This window comes from Leucopleurus acutus, assembly GCF_964270905.1.
Source record: "Leucopleurus acutus genome assembly, chromosome: 19".
NCBI classification, from domain to species: Eukaryota; Metazoa; Chordata; class Mammalia; order Artiodactyla; family Delphinidae; genus Leucopleurus; species Leucopleurus acutus.
Window position 1 is genome coordinate 21,352,825 of NC_139161.1, and position 26,179 is coordinate 21,379,003.

Sequence of the window (26,179 nt, forward strand, 5' to 3'; positions counted from 1 at the left end):
TTTTAGAGCAAGCCAGGGAGATGTGAGGAGGTGAGGTAAGGAGGGGCGGAGGAGGAAGCAGAGCCCACCTGAAATAACAGGAGGGCAGCTGCGCCTGTCCTGTGAGACCAGAAGGAGACGCAAGGGCTCTGTTGTGGGAGCTGCTGGATTCAGTGACTCTCGGAGGTGCTGGGTCCACCCGCCAAGCGAAACCCACGCCTGACTCCCAAACTCTGCCCAGCGGCTCCCGGGCTCCAGTCTCCCTGCCCTCTGTCCCCCATTCCTTCTTGTCACTGCCAGACAGATCTGGTCACGTCATTCTCTGGCTCCTTGTTGCCCAAAGCATCAGTTCAAAGTCCTTTGATTCTGGGCACAGCCCACTTTTTCTTTTTCTTTCAGTTTTATTGAGATGTAATTGACATACAGCACTGTGTAACTTTCAGGTGTCCAGCATAATGATTTGACTTACATACGTCACGAAATGATTACAATAAGCTTAGTGAACATCCACCACCTCATATAGATGCAAAATTAAAGACAGAAAAAAATAGATTTTTTCCTTCGTGATGAAAACTCTTAGGATTTACTCTCTTAACAACTTCCGTATGTAACAGACAAGTGTTCATTATATTTCTCATGTATGTTATGGTCACAGCCCACCTTTATAGGCTCATCTCCAGACCCTCCTGTCACCCACTACTCTGTCCAGGCAGCACTGGTCTGCATGCCCTGGGTTCCCCAAACATGCCAAGGGCTATCTGCATCTTTCTGATGCAGTTCCTCATATGAAATGTCCCCCGCCCGAAGTCCTTTTACCACTTGGCAAATCCTACTCATTCACTGGTCCAGCTCAGATGTTGCCTCCTCCATGCAGCAGAATTCACGGCTTCCTCCTCCATCCCCCCGGCACTTTGTTAAAAGCTTTAATATAGAACTCATGACGCTGTCTGGCTCATCCATATTCTCCCCAACTGGCTGTGAGCTCCTTGGGGGCTGGCCGTGGCCCCAGCACTTAGCCCAGTGCCTGCAGCAGGGCAGGTGCTCAAAAAACGAGTAGCAGCTCGAGAGTGAGTGCTGACGGGAATGGGTGGAGCAGAGACCCTGTCCCCTGCCCTGTGGTGACACTAAGTGAGAACAGGACCTGACATCTGAGTTTGGGGGGTGAGTGCTTTGATAATCGCGTCTCTTTTTGTCAGATACTTTTTAGCTTGGGGGTGCAGGCAGGGACTTTAGAAGCAACATAGAGGTACGGATGGAGCATATCACTGCATGCATTCTTCTGGGGCAGTATCCATGGCCTTCATTGGGTTTTAAAATGGGCTACAGGGCTTCCCTGTTGGCGCAGTGGTTGGGGGTCCGCCTGCTGATGCAGAGGGCGCGGGTTCGTGCCCCGGTCCGGGAGGGTCTCACGTGCTGCCGAGCAGCTGGGCCCGTGGGCCGTGGCCGCTGGGCCTGCGCGCCCGGAGCCTGTGCTCCGTGGCGGGAGAGGCCGCAGCGGTGAGAGGCCCGCGTACCGCAAAAAAAAAAAAAAAAAAAGGGCTACAACCTCTGCTTTTCGGAGTGATGGCTTTTATGTGGCTGAGAGATCAGATTCCTCTGGGTCTGATATTCAACCCAGCAAGCAGGGAATTCGTTTGAATTTGGTTGAGCTGCAAATAACAATAAATCCCCAAAAACCATGATAGAAGTTCAGGTAGAGGCCTCTGGTCCACAGACCCTATCACCGGGATATTCACCTCGAATATTCCCGTTGTCCCAACCCACCTGTCCTACAGAATGAGTGATGTCACTGCCCTTGTACCCAAGCTCGGTTCCTCCCTGCCTGGGGCCCTGTGAGGAGTGGAGTTTACTCCCCACTATTCAAGAATCCCCCAGTCCCTGAACCCTGTCTGGGGGACTCTCTCCTCCCCCCCAGTCTCCAAACACTTTCCTCCCACCCCTGTCTGAGGGTGGAGGGAATTCTGCACAGTCTCATTCCTGCGGTTGAGGGAAGAAATGCTGAAAACAGCCAGAATTTCTCTTACCATTACTTCCTCGCAGAAACTGCTCCACAGGCTTTGGAGCAGAGTCTGCAGAGCACGCTTTGATGCAGAGAAAAGATTCAGATTAGCAGCGTCTGTTTGAAGAAGCATGCAAAACATAGAGGGTAGCTGATACACTATTTGACTGGAGGGGCCCCCAGAAGTCAATATAATTTCCTCTATTCATTTGTTTAAGAAACCCTTTCTTTCATGGACAGTATAAAAGCAACTTTAGGGTAGCCAGCGTCAAAACTGACAGAGATTCTGAATTAATGGAATTGTATTAATTCATTAATTTATTGTAGCCCGCCCCTTGGCTGACCCCAGAATGGCCTTGGACGGCCTGAACACTTGGGCCTTCTCCTTTACCAGAACTTTCCTTTCCTTTCAAAAGCAGGCTTGAGAAATGTGGCAGAGGCCTGTGCTGTACCTTGGTGCTGGGCAGCTGGGTGGGGAATGGGGAGGCCCCAGAACTGGCTGCAGAGGAGTGAGAAGGAGAAGCCAAGTGGTGGTGGTGGGGGGTGTCATCACCAGATGTGGCCCAGTTTGTCTTCTCCCTGCTCCTGATAAAGGATCCTTTACAGTGCTCTTCACTGTATCTTTTTATCCATCCTGGGGCCCTCCCCCTCCCCCTCCCCCTCCCCATTCCCCCTCCCCATCCCCCATCCCCATCCCCCCCCCCGCCCCGTTTTTCACTTTTCTTTTTTTTTTTTCTTTTCTGTTTTTCCCTCCACTCTGCTCCCTGAGCCTTGCCGTTTCTCACCTCCTCTCCTCCCTCTGACCTTTTCTACATTGCATCTGTGCCGAGGAGGTCTCTCCTCCCTCCCCTCCTGGGCTGAAAGCTCCTTGGGATACAGGACCCTCATTGTGTTTATCTCTGGGGTCCCCTGATGGGGCTCAATTCATGATTATTAAAAGAATAACCAAATGAGCAAAGGAAGATGTGAATGAGCAAACGAAAACTTTTTCCTGAGCCACCATCTTAGATTTTTTTATATCGTAACCACTGTTTTGGAGGGAAGTTTGTGGCTGGACCTGTCAGTCTGATTTCTTCTGACCAAACCAACCCTCTCCCTGCTGGTGTCTGGTGTGGAAACAGAACAGGACATGCCAACCTCGCTTTTGAGCCATGAACATCTCTTGCTTGCATGACAGGGCTTTCCATGTCTGGACCTTAGTGTTTTTTGAATCTTTGATGAATGGAAGCAGAGATAAAACAGAAATGTCTGAAACTGCCAGAAATGTGGCGCTGGGGTGGCCACTGTCTTGGTTCCAGCAGGGATCTGTTGGTCAGGCAGATGGACGTCATCGTCCTTGGGCAAGCCCCAGATGTTGGCGAGATAATCCAAAAACAAATAACACAGGCAGGGATATTAAGGGATCTGTTTATCAAGAAATAAAAGTATTGCCAAACCAGACACTTAAAAAAGTACAAGTTGGCAGTTGAAGTGAGCAACTATTTTTTTAAAATAAATTTATTTATCTATTTATTTCTTTTTGGCTGCCTTGGGTCTTTGTTGCTGCATGCGGGCTTTCTTTTTAGTGGTAGCGAGCCGGGGCTACTCTTTGTTGCAGCGCGCAGGCTTCTCATTGTGGTGGCTTCTCTTGTTGCAGAGCACGGGCTCTAGGCGAGCAGGCTTCAGTAGTTGTGGCACATGGGCTCAGTAGTTGTGGCACTCAGGCTCTAGAGCACAGGCTCAGTAGTTGTGGCACACGGGCTTAGTTGCTCCACGGCATGTGGGAATCTTCCCGGCCCAGGGCTTGAACCCATGTCCCCTGCATTGGCAGGCAGATTCTTAACCACTGCACCACCAGGGGAGCCCGTGAGCAGCTATTTTTAATCAGAGATACGTTTCGGCCCGCCCACCCTCCTCCCACTTCCTACCACACACATCTCCTCCACCCTTGCTGGTAGGGCTGTGTTGCTTTTTGGAGGATATCTGATCATCTCTGGCCGTACCCTCACTTGAGGCACGTCCCCACCTCTGCTCCCCAGTAGGCTGGTGGGGAGACTCATTCCGAGATTCTGGTGTGGGGTTTGCTGGGAGCCCCGCCTTCCCCAGCTGCTGTTCGTGTGTCTCTATCCATGAATTCGACTCCCTTGACAAGTCCGTGTCTCTATCATGCCCCAACCCTGACCCCCTTTGTCCTCCTATTTCACCTGCCTTCTGACCAAGGGCAGGCTCTCTCCTGTATCCTTGCAGGTGGAGAAATCCTGAAAGCCAATTCTCCTCCTCCTTTGAACTCTAACTCCGGGAGGGTCTGACTTTTTGTGGCCCATTGGCGGCTGCCCTTTTGAGAAAGGCCATAATCTGAGGTGGGCTGAGGAAGAAGGGCATTCTTCCTTTGTGCTGCGGGCTGAAGTTATAATAAGTTGCTGGGGTTTTCCTGACTATTTGTAAGCCATTCATTCATTCACAGTCGTCTCTTGAGACCCTGTTCTGTGCAGGGCCTGGTGCGAGGGGCTGGGGGACAGAGACATATAACTTGTAGGCTCTGCTCTTGGGGAGCTCATAGCCTTGGGGGAGGTGGCCAGCAAAGTAAATGTTTGTGAAACAGGTGACACTGGACAGTGCACAGGAGGCTGTGGAGGGGCCACTAACTGCACCCAAGGGTGGGGGATGTCTTCAAGGGGGGCCTGTCATTTGAACTCAGCCTGGAAAGACGAGGCAGATTAAGAAAGAAATGTTTACGCAGAGTCCAGACCCCATGGCCTCAGGCACCTCGGAAGACCTGAAATTTCACCTTTATTTTGTATCCTATTCCATTCAGTGTTAAAAGGGGTAATTCTTTAGGAGAGATGGCTTCTGGGGGTAGTGGGTGGGATGGAGCTGGGAAAGGCTGCCTGGAACTTCCCCATCCTCCACCCAATGTCTCACATCCTGCAGGCTCACCCAAAGCCCAGTCCACCTTCGCAGAGCAGTTGGTGTCACACAGGGAGGGCCCTGCAGCACATGTGGGCCTTTGGTGAATTGAAAATTGGTGTCTCTTCTGGGCAGCTGAATTATGGAAAAGTGCCCTTCCTCGCCCCAATCTCCTTCAGACCCACCCCTGCTTGGCAAAGGACCTTTCTTGTATTAGAAAAAATTTGTGTGTGTGTGTGTGTGTGTGTGTGTGTGTGTGTGTGTGTGTGCGCGTGCACGCACACGCGCACACCTGTGAGTGGGTAGTGCTTGCATTTCAAGCACAGGCCTCTGAGGTGGACTGCAGATTCCTGTTTAGTTCCGGGGTAGTGCTGCGGCCACCAGCGCCGGAGCAGTTTCCTTTTCATCGCACAGAATGTTTCAAGGGTATTTTGTGGTCGCGGATGCTTCAGGGGCTGAGGTGTCTCCAGGCTCTGCGGCAGGACAGTGGGGTGTGGTGCGAAGAGAGCACGCTTTGGGTCAGACCACCTGGGGTTCAATCCTAGGTTAAGTAGGAGGGAACGTTTCCAAAATTGAGGATAAATAAATTACAGAAACGTAGCTGAGATGTTCTTTTGAGCAGTGGATGCTCCCCTCGATCCTTCATTCAGGATGGGCCACCCAGCAGTTGCACAGGACACCCTCCTTTTCATGGATGCCCCCACTGAGTGTTGCTGCCACCTCGGGAAACTTTTCTCCAAATCACCTTCAGCTGAGTGAGAAAAGGAGTGCACTGGGGATACTAAAGTAGCCCAAAGAACCAAAGGAAGAGCCAACAACTGGGAAGATAGGACCAGGGCAGGTGTGGGGACTCCAGAGCCTGGAATGCCACCAGTTTCTCTCCACGAGGTGGCTTCATCCTCTAGCTTTCCCCTTGAGACTGGAACCATGGCCATTCATGGACGCCGAGCTTGCATCTTCTTAGCAGTATTACTGGAGAGCAAAGGGCCTTCTGGTTATAGTTTAAAAGTCCCAGGGAAGGTCTCTGATGGGTCTGACTTCATCAGATGCCCAGCCCTGGACCAATCACTGTGTGGCCAGGGAGGCAGGGTCATGAAAGAAGATGCACTTCACAGACAAAAAACCGAGGCCCTAAGCTTATCCTGCTTGTCAGGAGCAGACCTTGACTCAGAACTCAGGGCTCTTGACTCTGAGGTCCTGTAGGAAGTTTCTGCAGGGGGCGGGGCAGGACATAAGCCTGGCTCCAGGCCCTGAAACTTGCTCTCCCTGCGTCAAGGGGGGGAGAGGTTCTCCAAGGCCAGCCTGTCCACCTGCAGACATTCGCAGAGTGCTCACTGTGGGTCAGGTTCGGGACCAGGTGACCATAGTCGAATGGTCCCCACCCTCCAAATCAACCCTAATGACCACACAATGTAAGTGCAGTGAGAGGAGGGCACAGGACAGAGGGGGTGATAAGAGGCAGCTGGTCTAGAGTGGGTGCTCAGAGGAAGTGGTCCTGAGCTGGATCTGGAAGGGTGAGCTGGAGAAGAAGAGAAAGGGTGGAAGAGCATTATGGATCAAGGGAACAGCAGCTGTAAAGTCACAGAGGCCTGGGAAAGTGTGGACCCCCTGTGTCCTGACCCCAGGAACAGCCGGGCCTCTGCGTTATTAATCTGCTTATAACACAAAGCTCTCCCCTCAAGGCCAACTCCTGTTCTGCTGTCTCCCCACAGTTTCAACACCATTATCCCAGGAGGACGGGTTTACTTCCTGCCCTCAGTGGCTGCATACTAACTCCCGGTTCCACTCACTACAATCTCTTACCCACCTGTCAGGCTCCAGGTCCAGGCCCTGAAGCCCTCTGGCCATGAGCTGCTCCTGATGACAGGCTCTGCCTATGTTTCAGAATCTCGGCGAAGGACCATCTTCGAATACCACCGTGTGGAGCTGGACCCCAGCAAGGTCACCAGCACATCTGCTGTGGAGTTCACCCCATTACCAAGTAATTAGGGGTTGTTCCCACTGATGAGGGGGGAGGCATTCCACCATCTTGGAAAGAGCTGTGGAGTCAGACTGAGTTCCATCCCAGGCCCACCACTGTCCCCTGTCTGGGTACCACCACCTAACTTCTCTGGGCCTCCATTTCTCATTTGTAACATGGGCCTGACACCACCTCCCTCCCAGGGCTACAGTAAGGGTTAGAACTACAGTAGGTAGAGCTGAGGGTGTAAGTGAAAGCTCAGACATTAACTGGCACATCCCAGGCCCAGGGCGTGGCTTGTGCTTGATACATGACAGCTATTGTTATTAACACATAATTGAAACCCAGGAAAGAGGTACCTCTGAGAACTTAGACTGAGCTCCCAGAAAAGATGATCCAGGACCTGAATGGGTCCATAAGTTTATCATTGTATTTTCCTTAGAGGAGGCACGATGCTGGCATCCACAGGCAGGAGGCAGTAGAGGGATTTAGCCAGTAGCCCTCCAAGATCCAGGGGGCCTGGTCCTGTCCCTCTTCTGTACCCCACTCACCTGCCGTTGAAGGCACACCATGGCTGGGGCCCCAGCTGCTGCTGCGGACCCCGCAGGATCGGGTGGGATGTTCTTCAGGATGTGGTCAGGGCGTCTGGGGAGAGTGAGGGAAGGACAGCGCTCTCGTTCTAGTTTTAAAGAAAGTTTTCATCTCTTCTCCTGTTTCATGGTACCTCCCAGCTTCCCTCTGAAGCCGCGGCCTTCTCCCTGCCTTCTGGGGCATTTCTTACCTCTCTTTCCCCCTCTTCCTCTTCCCTGGAGGTTCTGGGAGCAGGGGTTGAAGAAAGAAGAGGAGGAGGAAGGGTCTTCTAGAATGCCAGGCCACGTCCCAGCAGGTGTCCTCGCCTGGAAAAGAGGCCGGTCCCTGACACCTAGTCACAGGACAAGGACACCTGCGGTTCCAGCCCCGCCCCCACCCTAGTGGCCCTCCCCCTAGGCAGGGCTTCCTCGAGGACTGGTGAGAGCAAACCCAGGAATGAATACACTGCATTTGGGAACAAGGACATCCAAGGGCAGGGCTAACTGCTGGGGCGGAAGACGTGAAACGTCCTGGGAATGCGTTTCTGGGACACTGTCTGTACATTGAAGCCACTTCCCACCCCTCCAGTGAATTCTGTGGGCATTTAATAGCACACAGGGCATCTGAAATGCAGATGAGAAATAAAGGTCAGTGGGTTTTATGAATATCCCACGAGGCTCCCAGGGTTTTTTCTGTTTGACTGGAGCCATTTAAGGGGTCTCCAGAGTCCTTGGGAATGATCATGGGCTCCCATGTAGGGGAAGGGACAGTGCTACCAGGGCTGTGATTTGAACCCCTGGGAGGCAGGTTTGCTTTGTCCTCAGAAAACTCTGCACTCCACAGCCCCAGGCTTTCTCCCTTACCTTTGGGTAGGGGAGGACTTTTAGCCAAAATTCTTCCAGAGGTGTGGCTGGACTGTTTTCAAGCCATAGCACTCCATGGCTGGTCCCTCTTCTAGAAGAGACTCATGAAAAGGTGGCCTGGGGTGAAGGTGGGAGCTGGGGAGGGGGATTCCCACAGCGGGACCTCGAGACTAGGAGCTCAGTCTCTCGGCTCAGACAGACCTTCGTTCAAACCCAGACCTGCCACTCTTAGCTCTGTGACTCTCCAAGCCTCAGTTTCCTCCTCTGTAAAATGGGGATAACAAAAGCAACTATTCATCGATTCCATAAACTTTTGTTAACTGCCTACCACGTGCTGGGCGCTGTTCTAGACCCTCTGGACGCGCCAGAGCTCTCTTGTTCTTGGGCCAAGTCGGTCCCTGCTTATTCTCTGCCGGTGTCTTTTCCTCCACCCTTCCAAAGCCTGCAAAGCCCCGGTAGACAAAAGGACACAGTGCCACCTACAGCTCGTCCCTCCCACAAGGTGACTGAAGGTGACCACGCCGTGCCCACAGCAGCTTTTCTCCCACTCACCAAGGGCTGGTTATCACCTGCCACCTTGTTGGGGGTCCACAGAACACAAACTGATTCCCTCATTAAGGGACTGTGGCCCAGGCCCATGAAAACTCACAGAGAGAAGAAGTGTATGTGATGTCTCGTGAATGAGTGGTCATGTTCTGTAGTTAGTGGTCACTTCTGGCTGCTACCAACATGTTCTGTTCAGCTGCTCATCAGATGAGCCCTTACGTTGCACACGTTATTCCGGGTCAGTGCCTGTCTGTCCTTATAATAAAACGCATGGGCTTTGTGGCAGCTGCTCGCCACTCTGAGGTCATTCTGGTTCACTTAAGTGGGCAGCATTTAAGCAAGTGAACAACTCTTAAAATCCAGCCCCCATACCTCCTGCTCCCCGGGCCCTCTCTGCTGGGGGTCCACGCACCCTCCAGCAGCTGCTCCCACTAACTTGCCTGCTCTCCACCCTTGCCCTGCCCGGCTAGGCCCCAGCTGCCCCTCCTCCCCATTCCTACCACCTTCCAGCTCTCCACTCTGCTGAGCCGGCCAGCGTGCTGACTGCTGTTGGGAGCATCCCTGGGATGTGTTCCTCCCGGGCCTCTGCACACAGAGGCCCCTCTGCTTGGACTTCTCTCCCAGGAGAGCTGCCAGGCTGGCTTCTTCGCTCTCTCAGTCTCCTCAGAGGCCTTCCCCAACCTTCCCCCACCATCATTCCACCTCCCTGTTCTGATCCGCTTTTCTCCCAGCCCTTCTCACCACTGGCAACCCTAGGGTGGGTCTATTTGTCTGTGTATTTGTTGGCTGTCTCCTCCACTGGACTGCAGGTTCCATGTGGGCAGTGCTTCTGTCTTTTCCTGTTCACGCTGCATCTCCAGCATGGGGACGGTGCCGGGCCTGGGGTAGACGCTCAATAAATCTTTGTTGAAAGAATAAATGAGTGAATGAGCACGTGATAGGTATATTGAGGGGAATGAAGGACCAGAGTCGATAAAAAATAGCATTCACTGGCTCACCGTGTGGCCAGCTCTGTTATAAACCCTCTCACAGCTGGCCTCCCACACAGACAGCATCCTGATCCCTCTTTTACAAGTGAGGTACCAAGGCACCAACAGGTCAGGTAACTCTCCAGGGAAGATTTAAGCTTGGATGAGCAGAGGTCAGCATACCCCCTGGGAACAGCTCACGTCCAAGAGGAGAGGGAGAGGAAAGGAATGGAACTCCGTATGCCTGGCCTGGTTTACTCTCAATAACTCAGCCCCCAGACTTCCCTGGGAGGAGCCGGAGAGGCCAGGAGCGGGCCTCTGACGGCAGTCCAGCCACACAAACAGTCCCTAGGAGCAGGGAGTGCTAGCTGGTCAAACCAGGACATCTTAAATCCTTTCCAGGGATTGTAGGCAACACAACTGTAAACACTAAATTTGCCGAGAGACTCGATCTTAATTGTTCCCAGCACTGGAAGAAATGATACTGATGTGAAGTGATGGTGGCGTTAGCAAATGCTACAGTGGCGATCATACAGCGATATAAATGGATCAAATCCATATGTTGTACACCTTAAACTTACATGACGTTATATGTCCAATATATGTCGATTTAAAAAAATCCTTTGCAACCCTGTAATTGTAGGCAATAGGCCAGAAGTATAACTTTCCAGACTGGGTGCAATCCCTTTGTACGTGCTTATGGCGCCCTGTAATTTTCCTATGTAAACCTCATCACAATGATAATTATGTAGTTATTTTTGTTTGATGATCTGCTTAGGGTCTGTCTTTCCATATGACTGTAAGGCCCAAGAAAGTACCAGGTCTTACTGCTGAATCACCAGCACCAGCTCAGGGCCTGACCCCCTGGTGACAAAAGGAAGGAAGGATGGAGGGAAGAAAGGAAGGAAGGAAGGAGGGAAGGAAGGAAGGAAGGGAGGGAGGGAGGGAGGGAGGGAGGAAGGAAGGGAGGGAGGGAGGGAGGGAGGGAGGGAAGAAAGAAGTGTGGGAGGGAGGGAGGGTAGAGAGGGAGAATTAGAGAATCAAGGCTGGACTCAAGTGAGGGTGGCATTAAAAACTTCTAGGGTCCCTGCTAGTCAGAACCTCCAGAGTTGTGTAAGGACCCAGCATTCAGGAAAGTTGCACCTTTTGGAGGCCTGTGGAGGGCCTGGTACTGAGGGGCCGCTGCCTTCTCTCTTGCAGCCTGCCTGCAGCATCGGAGCTGCGACACCTGCATGTCCTCAGACCTGATCTTCAACTGCAGCTGGTGCCATGTCCTCCAGAGGTTTGTACCAGGCTCACCCTCTTATTCCCACAGGCAGACTGTGCAGGGGGGCAGCTGGTGGCACGGCCCCACTCCCTGCCTCGGGCCTCATTACCAACATGAGGGTATCTCTGGCCAGCGCTACTGTGACACTTAGGACAAGAATATCATGAAAGTGAGTGTCTCCCTGAGGCTTGTGACCCATCAAGGTGACTATATGTCACCCTGTGGTGACACTAGACTTCTGGAAGACCATTCAGAGATTCCAGCTACTGCAGCTCCCTCCTCGCACCTGGGAGGGTTGGTTCATCCTCTGGCAGGCCTTCTCAAAGAGTGGTCCACAGCTGTGAGCATCCCAGAATCACCTAGGGCTTGCGCTAAACAGATTCTCGGGGCCCACCCCTGGCCCCCTGCATCAGGTCTCTGGGAGAGAAGCCCAAGAACCTGCATTTTAACACGGTACCTCATCTGCAAACAAGCGTGAGATCCGCCAGCTCAGGGACGGGATGAGCTTAAGACCCATCGCCATTGGAGGAGAGCCCCATGACCCCAAATCGGCACCTCAAGATCTTTCTCAGGCTGCAGAAGGGTTGCCTGAAAACCATGGGTGTGGAAATCGCAGGCGTCTGTGGAAAGCTGGAGCAAGTGACAAAGCTGTGTTTGCTTGGTTTTGGAAGCAGGGAAAATTCTGGATGAGATCCAGGCTCAGGCATAAAGTTCTTAAATCCAAGTCATCTTCCTCTCCTTGTTCTGAAATCATTCCCTCACGGATTAGACTCAGAATCTGAGCCCTGTTCTCCCGTCCAAGAGAAATAAATGGCAGGGGGAAAAAAAAGAATTTCTCTGGGGACTAGGGCTCCCATGAGAGTGGGAAAAGCTATGAACTACAAGAGCCTTTAAGGCAATCTTGAAAAATTGCAAATTATAGAGGCTCTGAGTTCTTTGCAGCTGTCCTGAATCTGTCAGTGTTTCCTTTGCTCCTTTCCAGTATCCTGGTGCAGAAATAGAAGCCACTGCCTTTATAGGCCGCCGGCCTAGCACACGAGACACAGCTCTGGGCCGGGAGGAGAAAGGCGTGCTCATCTGGCCTCCCAGGTGTTCTTCCCAACAGCTGTGCTCTTATTCACTCTCTTGGGACCTCAGTTTGTTTTCCCTGTAAAATGGGCTGGGGTTATGTGATTCGGGGAGATGTGGGTGAGGAACATGCCTGTTATTTTAACTCCTCAAATACCAGATAGTATTTTTGCAAAGTGTTCAGGGCCCTTCACATGAAAGGCACAGAGCCTCAGAGAGAGTACACAGGGCACACCCCAGGTTGGTTCTTCCTGGCGTGGAGCTTTGCGATGTGGTCCATCTTGTGCACCTTCAAGTTTGAGAGTCACTGAGCACAGGGAGATCATCCAGATGACTGCAGAGGAGGCTGGAACGCCAGGGCTGGCTGCCACCGCATGACTCAGTGTCCACCAGCAGCTGAGCCATGAGAACTGCAAAATGGCTCACATGAAAGCAAAACCCTGGCTTGATACACCCCCACTGAATGCACACGGCCAAACCCAGAAAACTGTGGCAGTTTAATGAGGGTTGGTCAGGGGGAGGGCAGGGCCTTGGGTGTGGATACTGCCTTTGCTGGGTTATGTCAACTACGGGACAAAGGAGCTCCATCAGGGATCCTGTCCCCGGATGTCCGTGAGCCTGGGCTCACCGAGCACGGGCCCCTTCTTGACAGATCTCTGGAGCCTCAGCTTCAACTGAGAGCTGACTCCAGGTTCCTCAAAAGCCAGAGGTCAGAGCTGGTGCAGGGGGCCGGCCGCCATGGTCTCTCCCACCCACAGCTGCTTGAAACCACCACATGGGTTCTCGGCTTCCCCTCCACCTACTCTGCCCTCTGCAGCCTCCCAGAGCGTCCCCTCCCCGTGCTGGGGCCAGATCTGATTTAGATTATTTCACTTATCATGCAGGTATTTTCCTTTCATCCCTCTTGCCCCCCAGTGACCCACTCTGAAGTCTGTGGGTGACTTTGACTCCAGGATTTGGCTCTGAAAATGAGGGTCACACATAACCCTTGTCTTACAGCGTTATCACGAGGGTCCCATGAGGTAGTGCCAGAGCAGCATGGGACTGGGGCAGCACCTGGCATTCAGGAGGCACTCGAACGGTGGCCCTTTCTCATGCCCTTCTCCTCTGCGTCTGGGTTGGTTGGCCCCGAGCTTGGAAAGAGGTGCTCTTAGACATCTATCAAAGGCTCAGTCCTTGAAAGAACCAGTTCGTTTGGCCTAAAAGAAACTTTAGTCCCCAGCCCCCAGCAATGCCCTTAATCTTCCATCCCTCAAGGGAGGGGGCACGGAGGACCTGACAGAGGGGGTGTGGATGGCTCAGCTCAGCTGCCGCTGCTGCAGGAGGAGCAGCTCAGAGGCATCTTCAGAAGGAAAGGCTGACAGCGCCTGGAAGCCTCAGCCTCACCAGGTCTCGGATCGATGGGCAGGCAGTTGCCGGGGCAGAGTTAACCGGCCACGAATCCTTTCGCAGCGCTGGTGGCTCGGGATAGTATCTTCCCATGCGGCAGTTCCTGAGCTTAAGTAGGGCTTGGTGGAGTCTCCTGGCACCAAAGAGTGAAGAACGGAACTTTGAGCATGATGCCAATGGAGGACATTCTCTGGTTCATCCTCGCACCACACCCCTTCCCTAGGGAAGCACTTGACAACTTCCAGCCCAGCTGAGCGCTCATTGTCCTCCAGGAACCCTCGTCAACCGGTGTTTACTCTCTCCCAGACTCTGGCAGGACCCTGACTTCTGCCCTTCAGTGATCACACAGGGGGTGTTGGCCAGATTGGCTGACGGCCACCCTCAGCCCTGCCCCTCCTTGACAAGTTTAGGCTCCTCCACGAAGAAGTGGGGCTTGGGGAATGAGTAAGACTTTCCCCAGATGAGAACATGTGTGTGAATTCCCTGGATTCTCAGCAATTTCGTGGCCGCCCAGAGTCAGGAGGGCCTTAAAGGTCATTAGAGGTCATGCAATCTGTCAGCTCCCTACACACACCACATCTGGGCAAATGTGGCCTTGGTCCTGGGGAGCTTGGTCAGGAGGAGGGAGAAGATGCCACAAATAGCTTCCCCTCCTTTGGGGAAAGGAGTAGAGGGACAGGAGGGTCTGACTCTCGCTCCCACGGCACCTGCCCAGCGGTCTTGGGGAGGTTCGCCCCCTCCTTGCTATCATTGGAGAGCTGTTACCGCATAGGGGGAGGTGAAGGGGAGGGCTTCTCTGTCAATCCCATCGCACCTCTGGCCTTTTGGTTTCCCCTGCAGATGCTCCAGTGGCTTTGACCGCTACCGCCAGGAGTGGCTGTCCTATGGCTGTGCCCAGGAGGTGAGAGGCTTAAGTGAGCCAGGTGTGGGGAGGAGCAGGGCTACTAGCTCGGGTAGCTCTTCTCAAGGCATCTCTGGCTCTTGGTGAAATTCTCCCCTCCACCTGGGGCTTGTCTCCCTGTCTGCTCTGAGCCAATTAGACCCACATGGGAGGTTTCCGAGGGCTCGATGGGTCCCTGAGACAAGCACTTCTGGTGACTTGGCCTGGAGTGGCAGCTCTCCAGGGGCTCTTTTGGTCCTTACAGAGGGTACGTTGGGCGTGGCCTTGGCCACAGCGGGATCCTCCGGGAGGCTGTGCACCTGGTGATGTTCAAAAAGCGACTACCCGGCTCCAGCCCTCCGGCATTTGAGGAAGGCAGTGGTTCTGGGAACGAGGAGGGTTGTTCCTGGCACCTCCCGTTTAGAATCCCATGCAGGTTCCTTCTCACTGCTGGAATTTTCCATGAATGCTCAACACTTTGGGTGGGGAGCCTCCACTTCTCACACCTTATACTGACACAGACCCTTCCATCCACGCATCCTTTCCCCCTCCCTTCCTCCCTCCAGTGCAAGCACAGCGCACGCACCCAGCACTTCACCGCATGCTGCCCTGCACTTGCCCTGATTTAATCCTAACACGGTCCCCGGGAGCTGGGGGCCAGTGCCCCCACTTACCAGAACGGGAAACTGAGGCTCAGAGAGGTTTAGTGATTTGGCCTGTAGCTCGCAGCTGGCGAGATGGTGAAGGTGCCAGGCCCAGCATTTAAATGTGAACCCCCAGGATTACTGCTGTGTGCTCACTACCATCTGTTTTATCAGTAAGGCTGGGTGAGCCGTTTCTGACCTTAGAGAAAAAACAAACTTTGTCCATCCAGAAGCCTACTGCTGACGCTGGCTGTTGGTGAACGTACAGATTCGCTTTATTTAAGATTGGCATCTCAGCTCCTTCTTTCAGGAGGGCTTCGAGGCAGCTGACAGATAAATTGCCCTGTAAGATAAGACGCTTTCAGGATAAAGTGGAAAGCTTAAATGTACTCAGAGCCCAGCTTTGGTTAGATTACCGTGCTTGGGCCACGCACTGGAATCTTAAATCTTCTGGCCGCTGAGGGATGCGAGCGCCCCACCATCCTCCTGTGTGCAGCATGGCCGCCGGCGAGGCCTCTGTCCAGGGCAGCACAGGATCTCTCTTGCAGGCAGAGGGCAGGACGTGTGAGGACTTCCAGGACGAGGACTCCTTCTCGTCCTCACCCGACAGCTCCTTCAGCCCCTTTGACGGAGACCTCACCACCACCTCCTCTTCCGTCTTCGTCGACAGCCTCACCACGGAAGGTAAGAGTGGGGCGGAGCCACCGCCCTGGAGCATCACTGTCCCTGATGGGGATTATCTCAGGGGAGGGCTGCTCCATCCTTTCACACCTGAGGCTCCAAGAGTGGGAGCACTTGCTGGTGAGAGGCAGAAGCCAGGTTTAGAGCGAGTAGACTCCACGCCCATGTCAGGGCTGTGGGACGGAATTCACTGTGGCGAGGGGAAAAACTACTGTCCCAGCACACTGCCAGGTATTTTATATAATATCGCGGTTCATCTTAATAGCGATCCTTAGAGAACCTGTGAGGTCTTAGCATCCCGGTAGCAGGTATGAACCCAGTCCACACACTCAGACGTCAGGGAAAGGTTGCCTGATTTTTCTGACTTCCTTCTGGCTCCCAGCCCTCGCCGAGCTGGCCTGGTGGGGAGTTCCACCCCTGCCGTCCTGGGGCTTGGCTACGCGGTCCTGTGGCGTCCAGTGGGCGGAGGGTAGGTGGGCAGCTCTAACCACCTGGGGCTGCTGCTGATCCATCTCTGCTTCTTCAGGCCTGGTTGTCCCTGGGCCTCCTCTGCCACCCACGTGTTACCGGTGGAACGGTGACTCCTGGGTTCTGGTCCTCTGGAGGGAAAGAATTCAACTGAGAGACGTAGAGTGGTTTTAAGCAGCAGGAGTTTTATTAAGCAAAGCAAAAGTACACCCTCAAGAAGGGAGGACAGTGAGCTGTCTAGGCACCAGAATCAGCCCCGCAGTGAGGGTAGGGCTGGGTTTTTCAAAATCGTGGCAAGTCCCTCCCTGTGTCCTGCATCATTGGATTGACAAGTTGATTGACAGCTTTAGGTTATATAACTTTTCTCCTTGTATGCAGACACTTACCCATAAGCACCCAATCGGAAATGGGGGTGGGGGTGGGGAACCACAATGGTAACTTATAAATACCGCATAACGAACCCCAGGTTAGTCTGAGTCACCTCTTAGGTCTGGGTGCACCTGCGCCAACCGGTGCTGATGGTTCGGAAAACCCTGTTGGGTTTTCAATATCTTGCTTGGTCCTCATAAGGCTGGAAACTTAGCGGTCCTTAACCACAAAAAGGGAGGATCTCTGGGCATGTTCTGGTCACCAGTGTCCAGGTGGGGAGGGAAAGATGACCCCATCCAGGATGGGACGGGACCCACTCACGTCTGACTAGCTACCTAACATGGTCTTTAGTTCCACGGTCCGTTTCTTCCCATTTCTTTGAGGCCAGTTCTCAGAATTGTGGCAGCTTATGTCATGGCTACAGTCTGGTCATCATGTAGTTAACTTCTTCCACCTGATGGGGGTTTCAGTATCTATAAGACAGCTCAAATGATATGGCTCAGAATATTATCTATAGCCCTTGAAGAGGAACTAAGGTCCTTGACTATGCTTAATGCCTAGACTATTATTATTCAGTCTTATTGGACTATTTTCCCTTGTTTCTGCATCTTCTCACATCTCTGATTAAACTTACTCTTTGGATAAAGTTTTTCCACAGACAAAAGGTAGGCTGAGGACATGGGGGGCAAGGACCGTAGGATCCTGCTCCGTTTCACCCGGACCTGAGGTCTTATTGAAGCTGCTAGAGGTCCAGCCACCCTGTGGGGAACCCCGTGCAGGCTCCTCGGATTCTTTGGCTATCTCTGAGAAATTCCTCCCTTATCCTTTTTCTTTCTTTCTTTCTTTCTTTTTTTTTGTGGTATACGGGCCTCTCACTGTTGTGGTCTCTCCCCCACTGTGGAGCACAGGCTCCGGATGCACAGGCTCAGTGGCCATAGCTCACGGGCCCAGCCACTCTGCGGCATGTGGGATCTTCCCGGACCAGGGCACGAACCCATGTCCCCTGCATCGGCAGGCGGACTGTCAACCACTGCGCCACCAGGGAAGCCCCCCTCCTGACTTTTTAAATGCAGCCTAGAGGACTGGAGAGCAGGAACCCATGGATCTGGCTGGAGGGAAGTGAACAGTTGATAGAAAGAGCAAATATTTAAGGGGACTGACCATGTGCCACGTAGGGTGGTAACATTGTGCACCCATTAATATTCACTTAGTCTTCCTAACAATCCTGTACGTTGATGCTGTTTAATCCCCATTTTACAGAGGAGACAGTATGGCTCAGAGAGGTTGATAGCTTGCCCAAGGTCACACAGCCAGGAAGAGGTGGAGTCAGGTCTCATCTAGCTCCAAAAGCAGCAATCTTGCCCCTCGACCCCACTGCCTTTCTCAGTGCTGAAAAAAAAAATAGAAAAGGGTCTTCATGGATTCAATGGGTGGAAAAATAGGGAAGGGTGAACAAGTGGGCAGATTCAGACAGGTCCCAACACTCTGAACTTGCCCAGGAATAACAAGTAGCTGGTTAAAGCTCAGGTATTGAGAGCAGAGACTGTGCTAGTGCTGTGAGGGATTCAATAAACCAAATGAAAAATGACACAGGAGGAGATCTTGCCCTCAGGGAGTTAAAAACTGAGTCCAGGGGTGACCTTCCAGTTAAAGGACACTCTACTTAAAAAGAAGAACCCCTGGCCAGTAACTCCTGAGTTAACCCTATGTGCTACTGAGGGCACGGTCTGAGCCCAGAGCTGGGCTGGGGGCTACACACCCCATCCTCCAGACCAGAACGCAGCCTTTCCCTCAGAGGTTTACGTCTGCATGGGGCACAGTGCCTGAGGCCAGAAGGGTGGCTGTGTGGGCGTGGAGAGCCCAGCGCATGGCATCTGGGGGCTGGATTCAAATCCTGACTTGGAAGTATTCTCCATTTCTCCCGGGTTATTGCCCTGATGCGCTGTCCCTACATAGAGGCAGCGTGTTCTGTTTATCAGTTTTATCATGTGTGTGTCTTCTATCAGCCCAGGAATGTGTCATTTCTGTTTGCTGTGTAATAGTCCCCAAAAGAAAAACATATGTCCTTCCAGTCCTGGAGCGGGTGGTAGAGATTGTTAGGTTACCTCTATAAGAAAAAAATTGGAGGGACTTCCCTGGTGGTCCAGTGGTTAGGACTCCACGCTTCCACTGCAGGGGGCACAGGTTCGATCCCTACTAGGGAACTAAGATCCTGCAAGCCGCGTGGAGCAGCCAAAAAAAAAAAGAAAGAAAGAAAAGAAAAATTGATAAAGACTTCCCCCCACCCCAAACTCTCAAGGTGTCTGGAGGGACAGGTTTGGGTCACCCCCTGCCTGTGCAATTATAACCCACACAGGGAGACTTACTGGAGGCAGAGTATATCTCAGGGTCCAGGAAGACGTTGTGAATGAAGGGGATACAGCACTTCAGCCAGGGGGACCCACCTGGTCAGAGCAGAGTTGGAGAGCAGAGAAGTTAGTGAGAGCAGCTGCTGGAGGGCGTGTGGAGCCCTTCTGTCACCAGCCATCCAGAGGAATGGAGAGGACCAGGGGAGCAGGAGGTATGAGGGCTGGATTTTAAGAGTTGTTCACTTGCTTAAATGCTGCCCACTTAAGTGAACCAGAATGACCTCAGAGTGGCGAGCAGCTGCCACAAAGCCCATGCGTTTTATTATAAGGACAGACAGGCACTGACCCGGAATAACGTGTGCAACGTAAGGGCTCATCTGATGAGCAGTTGAACAGAACATGTTGGTAGCAGCCAGAAGTGACCACTAACTACAGAACATGACCACTCATTCACGAGACATCACATACACTTCTTCTCTCTGTGAGTTTTCATGGGCCTGGGCCACAGTCCCTTAATGAGGGAATCCGTTTGCATTCTGTGGACCCCAACCAGCCCTCAGTGAGTGGGAGAAAAGCTGTTGTGAGCACAGGATGGTCACCTTCAGTCACCTTGTGGGAGGGACTGGCTGTAGGTGTCCTTTTGTCTGCCAAGGGTAGATGTGGACTGGGCTACAATGGATTTCCAATGGTCTAGATTCAAAACAAGTTGATTCCAATCAAGTTAATTTGTCCAATGATGTTTAGGGTTACTTTGGTTAGTGTTGAGTAACCAATTCATCATTTCAACTTGTAGTAACAAAATAGACTCAGAGGCATACATAAATACCTCATGTATTGAAATTCCTGAAGAAAACGTATCTTTCTATTATATGCCTACAACTCTCTATTTGTTTTGTTTTACTTTGAATTTTTAGGGGTGCTTTTTATCACTTTATTATTTTTTTTAAATTTATTTATTTATTTTTGGCTGCGCTGGGTCTTCACTGCTGTGTGCAGGCTTTGTCTAGTTGCAGTGAGCAGGGGCTACTCTTCGTTGCGGTGCGTGGGCTTCTCATTGTGGTGGCCTCTCTTGTTGCAGAGCATGGGCCCTAGGCGCGCCGTCTTCAGTAGTTGTGGCACGCGGGCTCGTGGGCTCTAGAGCGCAGGCTCAGTAGTTGTGGCTCATGGGGTTAGTTGCTCCGCAGCATGTGGGATCTTCCCAGACCAGGGCTTGAACCCATGTCCCCTGAATTGGCAGGCGGATTCTTAACCACTGAGCCACCAGGGAAGTCCCGAGGGGTGCTTTTTAAATTTAACTTTTTTATAAATTATGTAACAGTTAAATGATAATTAACATGGTTCCAAAGTCAAATCTACAAAAGTAGCTGTATTCAAAGAAGTTTAGTTTCTAGTTTTCTCCCCTCCGCCCTATTCCCTCTTTTCTCTATAAGGGACCATTTAAAAATTTTCTTATGGTTTATTCTTTTATTATCTAATGTGATTTTTTGATATTTGAAGATTTATTGGAAATGTAGAGCAGGGCAGTATGCCACGTCCAGGCACTGGGAGTGTAAATAGCTGGGTATTGAGAGGCTTACAGTCTATGGAATCAATGGGACCCAAGATGCCACAGAAACAGATACCAAATGCAATGGGACACAGGGGAGGACACACCCATCTGTCCTCCAGGAAGTGATGGGCCTGGACCAGGACTAGGGTGAGGCAAGTGAGGCACTCAGTGCAGGTATCAAGTTTAAGGAGGCACCAAAAAAAAAAAAAAGCAATAAATAAGATAATAATCTTTTCTTGCAATATTTGTAAAAATCAAAATTAATACCAAAAATTCCATAATCAACAAAATTTCAAAAAATTCTAAAAAGACAGGATCAGACCCTGTGTCACATGTATCAACCTAGCCCCAGCCCTGCAGGGGGCATTTCAGGGTTGGGACTTTTGAAAGAGAAGGGGAGGAAGGGCATCCCCTGCAGGAGGAACAGTACATACAGCGGCTCAGAGATCTGAGAGGGCTCCAAGGTCTGGAGAGCCTTGGGTAGCTTGTCACAGACACTGACATGCTGTTGAGTTGTGGCCAGCGGTAGGAGAAAAGAAGATTGGGACTGAGAAGGGCCTTGAACATCTGTGAACAGAGGCGAGCCAGTGGAAGCCTTTAAAATGAGGAGGATGGTGGAGGGGCTGGAGGGGAAGGAGGAACGCAGCGCGTGTTGCAGGCCTGACATTGTGGAAGGTTCCGCTGGTTTAACGTTTTAATGCTTGAAGCAGTAAGCTCCAGTCATCTAGAACATTCTCCTGACGTGGAATTCCCACTGTCCTTTCCCCATAGGAATCTGTGGGGAAGAGCCACAGGAAGGGTCACCCACTGGAACTTATTTAGGAGGCTGCAAGATACACTCCTTGAGGTGTAGAGGGAGTGTGTTGTACCCTGGGAAGTCTCCAAGCAGATTCGATCTTGTGACACACACACCTCTCCTCAAATCCTTCCTCAGCTTCCCGCTGCCCCTTAGGCCCTCAACTTGGCTTTCCAGACAGCTGATCCCCCCACGCCCCCGCTTCACTCTCACCACCCTTCATTCACATCCTCGCTACCCTCCAGCTGCACTGAACTGCTTTTTTTGTCTCAAATGGCCAAGTTCTTGCTGACTCCAGCCTTTGCCCCCGCTCTCTCCTCTGTCTGGGACCCTTTCTCCCAGCCCCATAGCTCATCCCTCCTTCTTGACTCCCTTTGTCTGGGCGAGGCCCCCAGTCGGAGTCAACTCCTAGTAAACACTCAGTAAATATTTGTTGAATGTATGAACACTACGAAAAGTTGGCTTGTCTTTCTTGGCCTTCTACCTTTACACTGCTGTGTGACTTTGAGCAAGTCACCTCCCCTCTCTGTGCTTCAGTTTCCCAGCCTTCAAAATGAAGGGTTGGACTTGAACCTCCCTAAAGTCTCATCCAGACCTAGTGACAGAGGCCATCATGATTCCACTAATCTTGTGCCTTCTCTCCTTTCCCTTTGAAGATGACACCAAGTTGAATCCCTATGCAGAAGGAGAGGGTGAGTACAGAACTGCCTGCCCCTCTTCAACACACCACTGCCTCTTGGACCCACCCTGGAAGAGGGTGCAGCCGTCACCTGGCCTCTTTGCTTTTACTCTGAGTGGGGGAGGGGGAAACAACAGCAGCCTGCGCTTCCCAGACTTCCTGCTGGGTGGGAAGGCAGGGGGCTTCTGGGAACAGACCCCCTAGACTGAAGGAGCAAATCTACATCTAGACATTTCTCATCTCAGCCAGGAACCTCCTGTGGTTCTTCTCCCGGCCTCTGTGCCCTTGAGTATCCGCTTCCCTGATAGGAGTGAGAGGAGGAAGTGAGGGCTAAGCTAGGGCAGGCATGGCTGTGTGGCCTGTGGCCCTGGCTTCTGTCCCCAGGGGCCTCCCAGCCAATGAGGGGTGGAGAGCAGCTTCTCTCACTCAAGTGACTTGGCAGAGAGTACATAAACGTTGCCCACCACAATTTTTACAGGGCGCCAGAAGGTGGGGTCCCCTTTCCCCAGGACTGCCTGAGGGATAACCTCCTCTCTGGGGACATGGGGTGACCCCAACTCCCCTGCCCTTTGCCCAGAGCCAGCTCAAGCCCTTGCTGCAACTACCACAAAGGGGAGATGGAAGAGCCTTCCGGCCCCAGGGGCCAGGAGACTGTTACCTGGGCTCCAGCAGGAGAGGAGGGGCTATTAACGCAGCACATCTTAATGGGGTCTCCCACGGGAGACGGAGCCATTGCTGCTCTGTGGGCTGTGGGTGTGAGTGTACACGTGTGTCTGTTGGGCTGTGGGGAAGCAGGGGGCCCTGGGCCACATTCCCCTTACTCTGCACCATGTGCTCATCAGCCCAAGCTCTGCCCCTCAGATCATAGGGTCACTGAAGGCTGAGGTCTGACGGCCAGCTCAGGAGACGCCAGCTTGGGGCGTGTCATCACAGCTCCCCCAGCTCTTGGCATATAGAGGCATGAACCACGCACAGGAGTGCCCCAGGATAGTTTCTCTCCTGGTTTTTTTTTCTGCTGACAGAGAAAAGGGGATGGGGAACATAATGATTTTGGATGCACACAACATCTTATTAAAAATCTCTACCCACTGTTGACTCCCATTCCACCCACCAGCGATGTGAAGTGGATTCAACATTTGTGTTGCTTACATGCTCATCTGTCTTCTCTGTGTCGTTATCTCCACATCCTTTTAGGGCAGGGAGAAGGAGCAAAAGCCCACCCCAGGTAATATCAGGGAACTAGGTTTCTTGGAGGCTGGCACTAACTGTGTCCTTGGACAAATCCCTTCATCTCTCTGTATTTCCATTCCTTCAGCCGTACGAGAAAGGGGTTGGACTGGATGAGCTTCCAGTTCGATAGTCTATGGAAAATACCCAGTCTTCTCCTGGGGAATGTATTTCCAATGCTTGGAATGTTCACAAAGAGTGTCTGCTGGCTTATTAGCCCTCCGAGTGTCTAGTTCATTTCTTTTATTGAGTTCCTCTGATGGGTCTGCCGGTTTTTCTAAGAGTTGAAAACACAGAGATGACTAAGACACTGTCCTTGCCCTACAGGAGGTCACAGTCTGGTAGTGGACAGTGACAGGTAAAGATGTGGTCATTTTGCTATCATAATAGCTAACACTTTTAAAAGTTGTCCAAGATACCTGTCGTGATCCTCAGCAGTTGACATGAATTATCTCATTTTCACCCTCTCAATAACCCTACCGGGTACTTAACATTATTATCCTTGTGCTACAGAAACGATGACCGAGACACAGAGAAGTTAAATAATTTGCCCAAGGTCACACAGCTCGTAAGTAGCAGAGCCTGGATTTGAATCCAGGCAGCCAGGCTCCAGATCCCAAGTCTTAACCATCACATGCCCTTTGTGAATTCCTTAAAAGAACTTATATGGGATGGGTACTGGAGAGAAATGTTATGATCCTTAGTAGACATTTGGGCAACTTTTAAGCGATTTGGAAAACCACCTGAACCGTGCTAAGAACAAAGTTCATGTCATACTCATAATGGTTCCACCGACTCCACCTTTTCATGTATTTGATAAGTAGACCTGAAGGTTCTGTCGGCTTTCATCTCTGGGACTTTGTCAGAACCCAGGACCCCATGACCCCACCTTCCTTGTTCCCCTGACCTAATGATCTCTCCACAGGCCTTCAGAACAACCTGTCCCCCAAGACAAAGGGCCCTCCCTTGCACCTGGGCACCATCGTGGGCATCGTGCTGGCCGTCCTCCTCTTGGCGGCCATCATCCTGGCCGGGATCTATATCAATGGCCACCCCACCTCCAACACTGCGCTCTTCTTCATCGAGGTCAGTGCAGGATTGGGCCGCCTCTCTCTGGCGTCTGCATCTGCATCAGTGTTTCCCCAGCCTTTCAGTACCTGCCTCTCCCCATCTCATCCCTCACCTGCCACGTGCCGGCCTCCTGTTTCCACCTGAGGGACTTCATTGACTCCATCCAGGCACATCTTGCACTGGCGGGCACCCTCTGAGTCCCTAACCCCCCAGGGCTTGACCCCTCAGGACTCCTCCGGCCCTCTTGTCCTGTTGAACAGCCTCTGCTTTTGCGCTCCCATTTGTGAAATCAGAACAGTCCCCAGAAGAAAGAAAGAGGCCAGAAACGCCTCACATGCCCCTTGAGTGTTGTGCAACCATCCCTAACGATTTATGGTCTCTCACACCCAACTTCCAGGCCTAGTGCTTATTCAAAGCCGTAATGGAACTGAGGTCTCTGCCTCTTGGCCTGCTGTGTGCGATTTTCGATTCGATTTGACAGACCATAGTAATCATAAGAGTTGCTCTGTCTGGGAGCTTTTGTTGAGGATGCTGCGGTTTGCAACATCTCAGGATTCAGAAGAGTCAGCCTGAGGTGCAGCATGGGAAGTAAGGCCTGCGCCCCTTCACTCTGGGCCACAGGGCTCAGCAGCCCCTGCCCCAGCCCCCCACTCTCGGCATCTGGCCAGCTCTCTGACTCCTACAGTGATGGGGCCTCTGGGACTGCAGTCCTCCACATGGGTCACAAGCCCCCAACCTCATCACCCAGAGGCCTAGGTCGTTCCCGCCTCTCTCTTTTTTTTTTTTTTTTTTGCGGCACGCGGGCCTCTCATTGCTGTGGCCTCTCCCGCTGCGGAGCACAGGCTCTGGACACACAGGCCCAGCGGCCACGGCCCATGGGCCCAGCTGCTCCACGGCACGCGGGATCCTCCCGGACCGGGGCACGAACCCGCGTCCCCTGCATCGGCAGGCGGACTCCCAACCACTGCGCCACCAGGGAAGCCCCCTCCTCTCTGTTTAGATGCCCCGTTTCTTATGAATTCTAACCAGTCATTCTTAGCTTAAGATTAAGACCTACTGAGGCTAAGGCCAACCTTGTTTCTCCTGGGGAACCTGCAGATCCCCAGCCACAGGGAGGCTGACCAGAGGTCTGATGGAGGCCTGGGAATCTGCATTCCCTTCAGCTCCCCAGCTCTGATGCAGGACCTGTACTGTCTGGAGGGTTATCTTAGCGTTTCCAGAGCCTCCCAGATCATTCCATCTCTTACCCACTCCCTCACTTTCCACAGTCTCAGGACTCCACTCAGTGTGCCGCTGCGCTTTTCACGTTGCGTCCTGCAGTCCACACGGCGAGGAATAAAATGACCTCTTCCTTCCCAACTCCTGGGGCTCCCAGCAGGTTTCCCAGGGGCGCGAAGGATCACAGCCGGGAGCCTTCTGGGGGAGAGGGCCCTAAACTTCACCCTCCACCAGCACCTTTGAGAAGTGCTCAGAGCCGTCCCCCGGGGGAAGGGGGAGGGAGGGGAGGGTCCCAGGGGAGGGATCGCAACCACTGACTCTGCGCCTGTGTCCCCGCAGCGGAGACCTCGCCGCTGGCCGGCCATGAAGTTCCGCAGCCACCTTAACCACTCCACCTACACAGAAGTTGAGCCCTCAGGCCACGAGAAGGAGGGCTTCGTGGAGGCCGAGCAGTGCTGAGAGCGCCAGGTCTCCCTTGGAAGGGTAGGAAGGAAGACCCGGGGACCTCAGCAAACGTGAGTCAAAGCAAAGCAGAGAAGTGACCTGCCTTGGCCTCCTCTGAACACACCCTGGCTGGGAAGATGAGCCCATGGTCTGTGGCGCCAGAGCTATAGTTTGGCCATCACACCCCAACTATTGAAGCAGGAGGCAGAAAAGCAACCACATTGAACTTTTAAGGAACAGTAACCTAATTTCAGCCTGCTTTGATGCCAGGGGTCTCCCCTTCTGAGTCTCTCAATGGTCCACTCTGTAG

General features: G+C 52.5%; 1 protein-coding gene across 1 annotated transcript in view; it reads left to right on the forward strand.

Annotated features, from left to right (window-relative positions):
- Window positions 1-25,884, forward strand: part of PLXDC1 (plexin domain containing 1) — a gene marked incomplete at both ends in the record, with an annotated part of 60,830 nt that extends 34,946 nt beyond the window's left edge. The window contains 7 exons of the mRNA XM_082860986.1: window positions 6,750-6,845; window positions 10,972-11,053; window positions 14,336-14,396; window positions 15,568-15,703; window positions 21,887-21,922; window positions 24,062-24,222; window positions 25,765-25,884. Of these exons, the coding sequence (XP_082717112.1) occupies window positions 6,750-6,845; window positions 10,972-11,053; window positions 14,336-14,396; window positions 15,568-15,703; window positions 21,887-21,922; window positions 24,062-24,222; window positions 25,765-25,884 (692 nt within the window). The remainder of the gene's footprint in view (window positions 1-6,749; window positions 6,846-10,971; window positions 11,054-14,335; window positions 14,397-15,567; window positions 15,704-21,886; window positions 21,923-24,061; window positions 24,223-25,764) is intronic.
- Window positions 25,885-26,179: the final 295 nt, after the last annotated feature.